The 13,994-nt window shown below is 43.5% G+C and overlaps 2 protein-coding genes across 5 annotated transcripts in view; one reads left to right on the forward strand and one right to left on the reverse strand.

The window, feature by feature from the left end:
• The window catches only part of LOC121578437 (myotubularin-related protein 14), a 35,589-nt gene extending 27,750 nt beyond the window's left edge, over window positions 1–7,839 (reverse strand). For 2 of the 3 annotated variants that reach the window (XM_045223735.1, XM_045223733.1), the window contains exons 1-5: window positions 6,830–7,746; window positions 6,083–6,231; window positions 4,307–4,415; window positions 731–806; window positions 128–191 (exon numbers count right to left, since the gene is read on the reverse strand). In XM_045223735.1, the coding sequence (XP_045079670.1) occupies window positions 128–191; window positions 731–806; window positions 4,307–4,415; window positions 6,083–6,231; window positions 6,830–6,970 (539 nt within the window). In that variant the 5' untranslated portion in view covers window positions 6,971–7,746. Of the gene's footprint in view, window positions 1–127; window positions 192–730; window positions 807–4,306; window positions 4,416–6,082; window positions 6,232–6,829 lie in introns of all 3 variants that reach the window. The other variant, XM_045223734.1, reaches the window with a different exon arrangement.
• Window positions 7,840–12,772: 4,933 nt separating this feature from the next.
• The window catches only part of LOC121578621 (LHFPL tetraspan subfamily member 4 protein), a 47,500-nt gene continuing 46,278 nt past the window's right edge, over window positions 12,773–13,994 (forward strand). For both annotated transcript variants that reach the window (XM_041892989.2, XM_045224039.1), the window contains exon 1: window positions 12,773–13,763. In XM_041892989.2, the coding sequence (XP_041748923.2) occupies window positions 13,358–13,763 (406 nt within the window). In that variant the 5' untranslated portion in view covers window positions 12,773–13,357. The remainder of the gene's footprint in view (window positions 13,764–13,994) is intronic.

Here is a 13,994-nt window from a genome sequence, read left to right on the forward strand (position 1 = left end):
AAAAATGTCTGTGGCATTTTGAGCACTGAATCAAGCAAAGAAAACAAACTGATCATTTAAGGAGGATGTTGATGTTCCGCACACACACACCATGGGATAATTTAATCTCATGTGAAAAGACACCAACCTGGCACTGTCGTCATCTGGAACCTCTGGCTCAGACTCCGCCCCCCACGTGTCATCAATCCCCCCTAGGGAGAGGAAGAAAGGGAGCAACAGAGAGAGAGAGAGAGAGACAGAGAGACAGAGAGAGTACAGAAAGGGATGCATATTCAAAAACTGGCTTGGGGAGATCGACTACAGCCAAACAAGTGGAAATATAGCAGCAACGTTTGAGCTTGGAATAGGGACTTCATCATTGAAGAGTTTAAGAAGTGTGAGACGCTTGCTGACAAAGCAGTCGTAGAAGTCACACGCTCTGACAAAGGTCGGTAGACCCAAACGTTTGTATTTCAGACACAAAAGTGAAACTGGGTGGAAGCAGTGCATGAAAACTTCTCCTTTTATAAATGGGTCCAGATTAAAATAGATTCGGGCCTGTATTCATAAAGCTTCTCAGATTAGGAATGCTGATCTAGGATCCAGTTCCCCCTGTCCATGTAATCTCATTAATTATGATCAAAAAGGGGAAAACTGATCCTAGACCTACCCTGAGACTCTTTGTGAATAAGGCCCTGAACTAGATTAAGAGTTTTCCTCGCTGACAAAATGTATTTTGTGTCAGTCTCACCTGAGAAGATGTAGTTGAAGCCTGTGCGCCCGTATAGCTCCCCCCAGCCTGCCAGAGTAGATGACCGACAGATATGCTGCAATGGAAGACAACACAGGATTAGATCAACACGCGCTGGTTAGCATACTCCTCATCTCAATAGTCTAGAAACCTGTCAATCAAGTCTCCCTCTCATTGTTGTTTTTGACACACTCACTTCCTTGTTCAAAGGCGAGGAGTATTTAAGACAATGCACAACAGGTATTCAAAGATTCACCGCAAATCAAACAGAGGCCACATTTGAACGTTGTGACAGATAAACAGAAAGGGAACACAGCAGTCGAGACCAACACAGTTCCAAACTAGAAATGCAAAGTTTCAAGATACTTTTCCCCCCTCCTCAATTACAAATGACAAACTTAGTCGTAATAGCTGTAGTAGGCTAATAACAAGGCAGCAATAGACTTAGCCGTTAATAGTACATAAAGTAAAGTTGCTCAATAAAAATTATTATTTTAAAATATTGCATCCAAAAATGTTACTATTGCACTGATCTCTTTTAAAAATGAAACAGATCTCAAACAGGAAGGTGGAATGTGCCTGGCCAGGTAGAGGTGATTTGAGGGCCCTGTTCAAATATTCTTAAATTGCATCCTTCCTGCCTCCCTCCCTTGAGGTAATCACTGATCTGACATGACAGGATTAGGCAAGTGTTGGCAAGCTTTCCACTGCATTGATTTAACTGATTATGTCACATCAGATCAGTGATTACATCAAGCAATGGAGTATAGAAGGATGCATTTTAAAGGGATACTTCAGGATTTTGGCAATAGGTCCCTTTTACTAGCATTCTAGTAGATACCCATAGACTTCAAGTCATTGCGCTAACGCTAGTTAGCATTGGCCCGGGAAACTACCTCTAACTTTCTTCATACTGAACAACAGGGCCGAGGTCAATGGGACTTCCATGTAAAATAAAAGCAACATATCTAATTATAAAAAAAATATATATACACTGCTCAAAAAAATTAAGGGAACACTTAAACAACACAATGTAACTCCAAGTCAATCACACTTCTGTGAAATCAAACTGTCCACTTAGGAAGCAACACTGATTGACAATTAATTTCACATGCTGTTGTGCAAATGGAATAGACAACAGGTGGAAATTATAGGCAATTAGCAAGACACCCCCCAATAAAGGACTGGTTTTGCAGGTGGTGACCACAGACCACTTCTCAGTTCCTATGCTTCCTGGCTGATGTTTTGGTCACTTTTGAATGCTGGAGGTGCTTTCACTCTAGTGGTAGCATGAGACGGAGTCTACAACCCACACAAGTGGCTCAGGTAGTGCAGCTCATCCAGGATGGCACATCAATGCGAGCTGTGGCAAGAAGGTTTGCTGTGTCTGTCAGCGTAGTATCCAGAGCATGGAGGCGCTACCAGGAGACAGGCCAGTACATCAGGAGACGTGGAGGAGGCCGTAGGAGGGCAACAACCCAGCAGCAGGACCGCTACCTCCGCCTTTGTGCAAGGAGGAGCACTGCCAGAGCCCTGCAAAATGACCTCCAGCAGGCCACAAATGTGCATGTGTCTGCTCAAATGGTCAGAAACAGACTCCATGAGGGTGGTATGAGGGACCGACGTCCACAGGTGGGGGTTGTGCTTACAGCCCAACACCGTGCAGGACGTTTGGCATTTGCCAGAGAACACCAAGATTGGCAAATTCGCCACTGGCGCCCTGTGATCTTCACAGATGAAAGCAGGTTCACACTGAGCACATGTGACAGACGTGACAGAGTCTGGAGACGCCGTGGAGAACGTTCTGCTGCCTGCAACATCCTCCAGCATGACCGGTTTGGCGGTGGGTCAGTCATGGTGTGGGGTGGCATTTCTTTGGGGGGCCGCACAGCCCTCCATGTGCTCGCCAGAGGTAGCCTGACTGCCATTAGGTACCGAGATGAGATCCTCAGACCCCTTGTGAGACCATATGCTGGTGCGGTTGGCCCTGGGTTCCTCCTAATGCAAGACAATGCTAGACCTCATGTGGCTGGAGTGTGTCAGCAGTTCCTGCAAGAGGAAGGCATTGATGCTATGGACTGGCCCGCCCGTTCCCCAGACCTGAATCCAATTGAGCACATCCATCCACCAACGCCACGTTGCACCACAGACTGTCCAGGAGTTGGCGAATGCTTTAGTCCAGGTCTGGGAGGAGATCCCTCAGGAGACCATCCGCCACCTCATCAGGAGCATGCCCAGGCGTTGTAGGGAGGTCATACAGGCACGTGGAGGCCACACACACTACTGAGCCTCATTTTGACTTGTTTTAAGGACATTACATTTGACATTTAATAAGATTATTTCATTCATTCAGATCTAGGATGTGTTGTTTAAGTGTTCCCTTTATTTTTTTGAGCAGTGTATATACAGTACCAGTCAAAAGTTTGGACACACCTACTCTTTCCAGGGTTATTGTTTATTTTTACTATTTTCTACATTGTAGAATAATAGTGAAGACATCAGAACTATGAAATAACACATATGGAATCATGTAGTAACCAAAAAAGTGTTAAACAAATCAAAATACATTTTATAGTTGAGTTCAAGTAACAGACATCACAACACAATTGTTCTGAGGAGACTGCATGAATCAGGCTTTCATGGGCGAATTGCTCCAAAGAAACCACTACTAAAGGACACCAATAAGAAGAAGAGACTTGTTTGGGCCAAGAAACACAAGCAATGGACATTAGACCGGTGGAAATCTGTCCTTTGGTCTGATGAGTCCAAATATGAGATTTTTAGTTCCAACCGCCGTACATTTGTGAGACACAGAGTAGGTGAACAGATGATCTCTGCATGTGTGGTTTCCACCGTGAAGCATGAAGGAAGAGGTGTGATGGTGCTTTACTGGTGACACAGTCAGTGATTTATTTAGAATTCAAGGCATACTTAACCAGCATGGCTACCACAGCATTCTGCAGCGATATGCCATACCATCTGGTTTGCGTTTAGTGGGACTATCATTTGTTTTTCAACAGGACAATGACCCAAAACACACCTCCTGGCTGTGTAAGGGCTATTTGACCAAGAAGGAGAGTGATGGAGTGCTGCATCAGATGACCTGGCCTCCACAATCACCCGACCTCAACCCAGTTGAGATGGTTTGGGATGAGTTGGACCGCAGAGCGAAGGAAAAGCAGCCAACAAGTGCTCAGCATATGTGGGAACTCCTTCAAGACTGTTGGAAAAGCATTCCTCATGAAGCTGGTTGAGAGAATGCCAAGAGTGTGCAAAGCTGTCATCAAGGCAAAGGGTGGCTACTTTGAAGAATCTAAAATATATTTTGATTTGTTTAACACTTTTTTGGTTACTACATGATTCCATGTGTTATTTCATAGTTGTGATGTCGAAAATAGTAAAAATAAAGAAAAACCCTGAATGAGTAGGTGTGTCCAAACTTTTGACTGGTACTCTATATATATATATATATATATATATATATATATATATATATATATATATATATATATATATATATATATATATATAAATATATAAATATGTAAATAGATGAAATATATATACAAATCATACTTTGCCATTGTAGAGGATGACAGGGCAGACAAACCTCCCTCTGCAGCGGGCCATCTTACTGCGGTTCACCAGGTCCTGCAGCTTGGTGATCTGGACTGTGCTCTCAAACCTGGGGACACAGCAGCAATATCAATCAACATACACCTCACAATAGCAATATATTTTAATTGATCTATTATAACAAAGCAATATATGGATCCTCAATATAGCAAATAGCAATATATATCTTCACTGATCTGTTAAAACAATACCTACATGAATCAGTCCTCAATATAGCAATACTATATCATGTAGCAAGAAAAAAATAACACGTGCAAACTGCCCCAATAGCCACAGAGACTGACGGCTCACATACAGTCCAGTAAGATAGGCTGGACGCCAGCGGTACAGGTTCAACCGCAGTGCAGCCAGAGCCACTGGCCTCCTAACACCACATCAGCCTTGTAAACCCCTAACACCACATCAGCCTTGTAAACCCCTAACACCACATCAGCCTTGTAATCTCCTAACAGCACATCAGCCTTGTAAACTCCTAACAGCACATAAGCCTTGTAAACTCCTAACAGCACATAAGCCTTGTAAACTCCTAACAGCACATCAGCCTTGTAAACTCCTAACAGCACATCAGCCTTGTAAACTCCTAACATGATAGCCTAACTCTACAAAGATTCTACCCTATTTAGTATTCAGCGTTTTCATTTTAACATCCAAACTAATGTGTATTCTTGAGGGAGCTCGTAGCCTAAAGCCCCTATTTAGTGTCAACCGACAACACAAACAATGCCACATAAAATCCATCTCACTCGTGTGTTTGTTTGCTCTAGATATCCTGGTTGGGCGAAAATGTTATGGGTGTTTATATGAATTATTGAGTGGCTGTTTCCCCTGACTTATGAATTTGCATAGAGGGTAACTATGGGGCAGGTCACAGACATATGGAAACATAATGCCGGAAGGGAGGACATTCTCCCCATAAACATGTTATCCAACCTGACAAGAGCCCTTTTTGAAACCTCAAGACATCTTCCTCACTGTGTGGATCTTATAAGTGTTGTGCTGCTCTGCTCATAGTTCAAAAGTGCATATTCTATTTCCGAACACATTCCAAAACAAAACGCTCCCATACGTTTCCCATTTATTCACACATATAACATGTGACCTCAGACATTTCGAACCCCCTCTGTGTCATGAATCATGACTCATGAAGATGTGGACCGGACTACATTTAACCCCGTTTTGTTTTCTGTCCAAGTTTTCTTAATCCAACTCAGATTAGAAAAGTTGATCTAGGATCAGTTTAGCTTTTTAGATCATAATGAATAAGTCTATAGGGACCGGGTGACCTGAGCCTAGGGCTTTAGATCAGCACACCTACTCTGAGTTTACATTCATCATATGTGAATATGGGCTGTGGACTATGGCACGCACAAATAAACAACAGTGTAATTGGTGACTAAGTGGACTGGACTTTGTCTCAGGCTGTGACTGAAAATGTTACTGGCTGTCAAATCCTTGCTCGTTTCCTCAACTCCTCTCAAAGTGCATTGGAGGAGAGGATCCAAGGTCCCTCCCTCGGTCCTCCTCCTCCAATGTGCTTTGAGAGGAGTTGAGGAAACAAGGACTGGGGAAACAAGGACTGGGGAAGCAAGGACTGGGGAAGCAAGTACTGGGGAAGCAAGGACTGGGGAAGCAAGGACTGGACAACTAGTAGGTCTAATAGCTGCAGACACAGCCTCAGTGATGACCTTGTTAAGTTAAAGTAGGTAGGTACGCTACCCCTCTTTATGGAGTTCGGTGCATTCATACTCCAGGAAGACCATCTGCCGGGGGTAGTGGCCACACACCTCCCCGTTGGCGTTGTGGATGACGCTGTACTTGTAGTCTCGGCCAAAGAGCTCCAAGCAACGCTTCTCTATCGTCGCGACCTGTAAGACACAAATATACCAAAGTGGTGATTGATAGTCTTTCATGAAACGCATAGTCACATCCTCCCCCCCACACAAAGAAGGAAAAACAGGATGTGTAGCTACATCACATATTCTAAATCACATATGAAATATAACCACTAGATTTTTGAAGAATATGAACTGATATGCTTACCATCTCATCATTACCCCAAAATAAGGACCCCTTACTTCATTGTATAGTGCTATTCACATGGCATGCATCTTACTAAGAATATTGTTCCAAGCATTGTTTTTTTTTGTTGGTGGGTTTGAAGTCGTATGAAAAAGGCTTGACTAAATTCAAGTGTGAGTATCTGGACAGTTAAAGAAATAGGCTCCTTCAGAAGGAATGAGATTCTAACGTCCCGGGCAGGTGAGCAGTCTCTAGGCACTGGCACTAGGCACTGCAGGTTGTTGTTGTTTACTTGAAGCGCGCGTAAATGTAAGTGACGTTTGGCGGATGGTACACCATCTCTGGGTAAACACATAGCTACAACTGGCTATAATATGACATGCAGAAATCATAGTAAAAAATATATAAATATTTAAAAAGTCATGCTGAGGACCTCGAACTTACCCGTGGCGTGACTTCTTTCGCTCTGTACTGTGTCTTCGAAAACAAATCTATCAAATCCGCTATTTCCTCACTCTTTCTGCCTGATAACATTAGCCCGGAGGCCGTGATGCTCCCAGACACGGAAGGGAATGCAGCCATCATCGTGCCGCGACCCACCGTGGGTTCTATCCGAACTCGTCCGCCCTCAAACACCGCAGCACCTTGGGAACAGGATGACCCACCAGGCCATCCCTTCCCAGACAGTTTCTTCCTGACTGCCCGCTTGAAAGGGACGGAGCCGGGTATTCTCCCCGAATTCAGGGCACCGCCGGGCTATTACCCTCTACAAACAATGATGGCTAGCTATCCCTTCCAGGTAAAACTTGCCAGGCAAGCAGGCTGTAATTTAGTTTACGTGGCTAAGCTAGTGGTGGTGGATTTGGTTGGCTAGCTATAGTAGATAGTTAAATAATTTTAGGAAGTATACACACTTAAAGTTAAATCCAACACATTACTAAACGTTTTGCCTAGAAAATGTAATGCAGACAATCACCCAACTGACTGATTTTTAGTCAATGCCCTCATCACTCGTATGTTTGGTATTGAGCCATTTGTTGACAGAGGAATGCTCCGAACGTGAACTCCAGGCGCCTGACTCAGGAAATCTCGAGGACTCCTGGCCTAGTCACGTTTCCTCAATGTCATTTATTCATTTCCTCTCCTCTTCCCCAGTAATGACAAAAAAATATGAACCGTTCCAAAACGATTAATTCCGTAGCAGCAGGGATTCAAAAGCGTATTTATTGTTCTTGATAAAAAATCACACGACTGTTGAAGTGTCGCAATCCGTGAACTGTCTCAAGGAACAAGTGGTAAACAGGAAGTTGAAACCAGCACGTGACCAGCATCGCCCCTTGAAACGTCTACAACCCACTTCCTAAAATGACGTAATGAAGTCAATTAGTAAACACATGCCAATTGTCAATTCAAGTGGCACTTTATTACCTAAACTACAGATTTCCAATAAAGTGTGATATTTGAAGTTGATGTGTCTCCGTCCTATAGCTCCCCTCATAGCCGCATTTCACATAGACTATAATGGAAAATAGTTTTTGGCTATTTGTAATTTTTCCATTTGGCCTAATAAATGGTTTGTTAACCATTAATAAACTGTTTGTCATCTTTTTTTATTGTTTGAACCGTTTAATTTAGGACATGTAATAACTCATGAACAACAGCCTGTATCCATGTATGTACTTCATTTCATGTTTAACAAACTGTGTCATAAATTAATAATTCTTTATAATTGTAATGTTAAAAAGCAGTTATTTCTTGATTTTTTTGTAATCAAAGCCATCTGGAAACCCCAATGAGTGCATCAGAGTAGGGCAATCGGCTAAGGCATACATTGGTGTAGGCCTATGGTGGAGCTACTCTCATAGCTTATTGAGCCTACACCAAAACCCATTGTAGATACTGTATGACCATTATGTGTAAATTCCTTTGTCTATATTCTGTCTATATATTCTGTTTATTGTTGTCAGCGCCATTCCACCAGGTCAAATTCCTGGTACATGTAAATGTACTTGGAGAATAAAGGTGATTCTGATTCTGATATTGTTTCAATGAGATGTATATTGCTTGCTCTTGTCAAATGGTGCTCTTATGTTTTAACCGCCAGTGGGGTAATTTATAGGCAAACCATACTACAACACAGTATCCACCATTCATGCTTTGTGAAATTGTATGCACCCTTCGCAGATTCAGGGTCATCCATTCAGTAGTATAACTCCTGAATAATATGTGAATTTGCACGTACTGTAGATGCGTGTATATAGGCTATAGCCTACCCTGAAAAACACACTCACATATTTTGCTTGAGATGCGTTCTGATTTACAACATACAATTCTGTCACCCTGATTCAATTCATGCAGTACTAATTCTACTGAAACTGGAGAAGAAGAAAAAACGATTGTCTACAAAACTACTCCTGTTCAGCAGATTCTTAAATGAGGGGGCAATTATTTTAATGTTTGTTGATAGTATTACATCCAAATGGTAGTGTCTATTGCAATATTGTGAAAACCAAGAGTTGGTGTGAAGACTCTTGTTACACAAAATGAATAACTTGTAGGCTATACGTTTCAGGATGCAATGTGATTAGGAAATTGATCAACGTGAGGTTGCCTTTAAACAGAGGTGTAAAGTAATTGGGTAAAAATACTTTAAAGTAATACTTAAGTCGTTTTTCTGTACTTTACTTTAATATTTATATTTTGACAACTTTTACTTTTACTTCACTACATTCCTATAGAAAATAATTTACTTTTTACTCCTTACATTTTCCCTGACACCCAAAAGTACTCGTTACATTTTGAATGCTTAGCAGGACAGGAAAATGGTCCAATCCACTCACTTATCAAGAGAACATCCATTATAACATCCCTGGTCATCCCTACTGCCTCTGATCTGGCGGACTCACTAAACATCAAAGTATATTTAAGCAATTACATTTACATTCACATTTACATCATTTAGCAGACGCTCTTATCCAGAGCGACTTACAAATTGGTGCATTCAATTTATGATAGCAAGTGGGACAACCACTTTTTTTCTTCTTTTTTTATGGGGGGGGGGGGGAGGGGGGTAGAAGGATTGCTTTATACTATTCCAGGTATTCCTTAAAGAGGTAGGGTTTCAAATGTCTCCGGAAGGTGGTCAGTGACTCCTCTGTCCTGGCGTCGTGGGGGAGCTTGTTACACCATTGGGGTGCCAGAGCAGCAAATAGCTTTGACTGGGCTGAGTGGGAACTGTGCTTCTGTAGAGGTAGGGGAGCTAGCAGGCCAGAGGTGGATGAACGTAGTGCCCTCGTTTGGGTGTAGGGTCTGATCAGAGCCTGAAGGTAAGGAGGTGCCGTTCCCCTCACAGCACCGTAGGCAAGCACCATGGTCTTGTAGTAGATGCAGCCTCAACTGGAAGCCAGTGGAGTGTGCGAAGGAGCGGGGTGACATGAGAGAACTTGGGAAGGTCTAACACCAGACGGGCTGCGGCGTTCTGGATGAATTGTAGGGGTTTAATGGCACAGGCAGGGTGTTAATTATATTAACTTTTGATACTTAAGTATATTTAAAACCAAATACTTTTAGATTTTTACTCAAGTAGTATTTTACTGGGTAACTTTCACTTTTACTTGAGTCAGTTTCGATTAAGGTATCTTTACTTTTACTCAAGTATGACAATTGGGGACTTTTCCCACCACTGCCTTTAAATCATTGCCACGTTTGAACACATATTTCAAATTTTTTTTATTTTTTATTTAACCTTTATTTAACCAGGTAAGCCAGTTGAGAACAGGTTCTCATTTACAACTGCGACCTGGCCAAGATAAAGCAAAGTAGTGCAATAAAAACAACACAGAGTTACATATGGGGTAAAAAAAACATAAAGTCAGAAATACAACAGAAAATATATATACAGTGTGTGCAAATGTAGCAAGTTATGGAGGTAAGGCAATAAATAGGCTATAGTGCAGAATAATTACAATAGTATTAACACTGGAATGATAGATGTGCAAGAGATTATGTGCAAATAGAGATACTGGGGTGCAAAAGAGCAAAATAAATAACAGTATAGGGATGAGGTAGTTGGGTGGGCTAATTTCAAATGGGCTGTGTACAGGTGCAGTGATCGGTAAGGTGCTCTGACAACTGATGCTTAAAGTTATTGAGGGAGATAAGAGTCTCCAGCTTCAGAGATTTTTGCAATTCGTTCCAGTCATTGGCAGCAGAGAACTGGAAGGAATGGCGGCCAAAGGAGGTGTTGGCTTTGGGAATGACCAGTGAGATATACCTGCTGGAGCGCAGACTACGGGTGGGTGCTGCTATGGTGACCAATGAGCTAAGATAAGGCGGGGATTTGCCTAGCAGTGATTTATAGATGGCCTGGAGCCAGTGGGTTTGACAACGAACATGTAGTGAGGACCAGCCAACAAGAGCGTACAGGTCACAGTGGTGGGTAGTGTATGGGGCTTTGGAGACAAAATGGATGGCACTGTGATAGACTACATCCAATTTGCTGAGTAGAGTGTTGGAGGCTATTTTGTAAATGACATCGCCGAAGTCAAGGATCGGTAGGATAGTCAGTTTTACGAGGGCATGTTTGGCAGCATGAGTGAAGGAGGCTTTGTTGCGAAATAGGAAGCCGATTCTAGATTTAACTTTGGATTGGAGATTCTTTATGTGAGTCTGGAAGTTGAGTTTACAGTCTAACCAGACACCTAGATATTTGTAGTTGTCCACATACTCTAGGTCAGACCCGTCGAGAGTGGTGATTCTAGTCGGGTGGGCGGGTGCTAGCAGCGTTCGATTGAAAAGCATGCATTTAGTTTTACTAGTGTTTAAGAGCAGTTGAAGGCTACTGAAGGATTGTTGTATGGCATTGAAGCTCGTTTGGAGGTTTGTTAACACAGTGTCCAATGAAGGGCCAGATGTATACAAAATGGTGTCGTCTGCGTAGAGGTGGATCTGAGAGTCACCAGCAGCAAGAGCGACATCATTGATATACACAGAGAAAAGTGTCGGCCCAAGAATTGAACCCTGTGGCACCCCATAGAGACTGCCATAGGTCCAGACAACAGGCCCTCCGATTTGACACACTGAACTCTATCTGAGAAGTAGTTGGTGAACCAGGCGAGGCAGTCATTTGAGAAACCAAGGCTATTTAGTCTGCCAATAAGAATGCGGTGGTTGACAGAGTCGAAAGCCTTGGCCAGGTCGATGAAGACGGCTGCACAGTACTGTCTATTATCAATCGCGGTTATAATATCGTTTAGGACCTTGAGCGTGGCTGAAGTGCACCCGTGACCAGCTCGGAAACCGGATTGCATAAGCGGAGAAGGTACGGTGGTATTCGAAATGGTCGATGATCTGTTTGTTAACTTGGCTTTCGAATACTTTCGAAAGGCAGGGCAGGATGGATATAGGTCTGTAGCAGTTTGGATCTAGAGTGTCACCCCCCTTTGAAGAGGGGGGATGACCGCGGCAGCTTTCCAATCTCTGGGGATCTCAGACGTTATGAAAGAGAGGTTGAACAGACTAGTAATAGGGGTTGCGACAATTTCGGCGGCTAGTTTTAGAAAGAAAGGGTCCAGATTGTCTAGCCCAGCTGATTTGTAGGGGTCCAGATTTTGCAGCGCTTTCAAAACATCAGCTGTCTGAATTTGTGTGAAGGAGAAGCGGGGGGCATGGGCAAGTTGCAGCAGAGGGTGCAGAGTTGGTGGCCGGGTTAGTGGTAGCCAGATGGAAAGCATGGCCAGCTGTAGCAAAATGCTTGTTGAAATTCTCGATTATTGTAGATTTATCGGTGGTGATAGTGTTTCCTAGCCTCAGTGCAGTGGGCAGCTGGGAGGAAGTGCTCTTATTCTCCATGGACTTTACAGTGTCCCAAAACTTTTTGGAGTTAGTGCTACAGGATGCAAATTTCTGTTTGAAAAAGTTAGCCTTTGCTTTCCTGACTGCTTGTGTATATTGGTTCCTAACTTCCCTGAAAAGTTGCATATCGCGGGGGCTATTTGATGCTAATGCTGTACGCCACAGGATGTTTTTGTGCTGGTCAAGGGCAGTCAAGTCTGAGGAGAACCAGGGGCTATATCGGTTCTTAGTTCTGTATTTTTTGAATGGGGCATGTTTATTTAAGATTGAGAGGAAATTACTTTTAAGGAACAACCAGGCATCCTCTACTGACGGAATGCCTGGTTGCCTTGATTATTTAGTCAATGGATAAGTAGCCAATCAGCTTTTGTATATAGGCTACACTGTAGATTCCCGTAGCATATCCCTCCATGCACTTAATCCAGGCTTTTCCAACAGTTTTCTGTGCAGGTTATAGCAGTTTGTTTGGTGAATAGTGAATTACCAACGAGGAAGCCTCCGTGAGCGTGCGCGCGCGGAGGAGAGAGACTGAGGGGAAAAGGGAGAGTGAGAATCAGAAGACAGCATCAAAAACCAACAGCATGGGTTCTTGGTATTTACAGTGATACGACCAATGCCCATCTTTTCTCGTCTTCATTCTTCAAAGGACATGTATCGGTCTCTTTTTCTGGATGTAACGAATGCTCCTGTTGACCTAACTCAAATAGTTCGTGGAAGATTAATCAGTGGGGCTCGACAGCGGTACTTGTCTCTCATTTGAAGCGTTTGGTCTAATGGGAGTCGATATAGCTTCATTATTAACACTCCGACAGAGGTGGTGAATATTGAATAATGCGTTTGATCCCGTTTTTCCTTGACCATTGTTTTTTGCAACGTGAGCTCGGTCGACTCTGCTGTGTCTTTGCGCGTTAAGAGGATTTTCCCCATCGCTGTTGAATTACGCTGCGGTCTTGAATTGATTAATTTGGAAGCCATTTGGACTATATAACATCCAGAAACCTGGACCTTTTGATTGATTACTAGGGGAGACAGTGCTGACCTTTGTGTGGGCTAATTCGTGTAAGATTTGTTGTTATCTCCATCTTTCAGTGACCCCGGAGTGTTCATATCAAAAGGAAAATGCTGCCTTCGCAAGAAGCCTCCAAGATTTACCATGACAACTACATGCGGAACTCGCGGGCCATTGGGGTTCTGTGGGCTATATTCACCATATGTTTAGCCATTATTAACGTAGTGGTGTTCATTCTGCCCTACTGGATTGGGGACAGCGTGAACACCCCACACGCAGGCTATTTCGGCTTGTTCCACTACTGCGTGGGCACTGGGAACTCCAACCGGGAGCTCACCTGCCAAGGAACCTTCGCCGAATTCAACGGCATCCCCTCGAGCGCGTTCAAAGCGGCCACCTTCTTCGTGTTGCTGTCCATGGTGCTCATCTTGGGTTGTATTGTCTGCTTCATCCTCTTCTTATTCTGCAACACCGCCACTGTCTACAAGACGTGCGCCTGGATGCAGCTGCTATGCGGTAAGAGATCGGCGTCTGGGTAGCCACCTCCACGGATGGGCGCAAATTCATGCATTCTGCTCACGAACATTGAGGGGTCCATTACTTTCCACACTGTTCGTTGGCGCGTGGGTGTGCTGTTGTAGCCTACACTGTGTGTTTGTGAGAGCGAGAGAGGGGGGGGGACTCTATCAAACCCCTTGCCAATTCAAGTTTTCATATTTTATCACTGTGGCCATGTGACATCGGGGA

This window comes from Coregonus clupeaformis, chromosome 12 (genome assembly GCF_020615455.1).
Source record: "Coregonus clupeaformis isolate EN_2021a chromosome 12, ASM2061545v1, whole genome shotgun sequence".
NCBI classification, from domain to species: domain Eukaryota; kingdom Metazoa; phylum Chordata; class Actinopteri; order Salmoniformes; family Salmonidae; genus Coregonus; species Coregonus clupeaformis.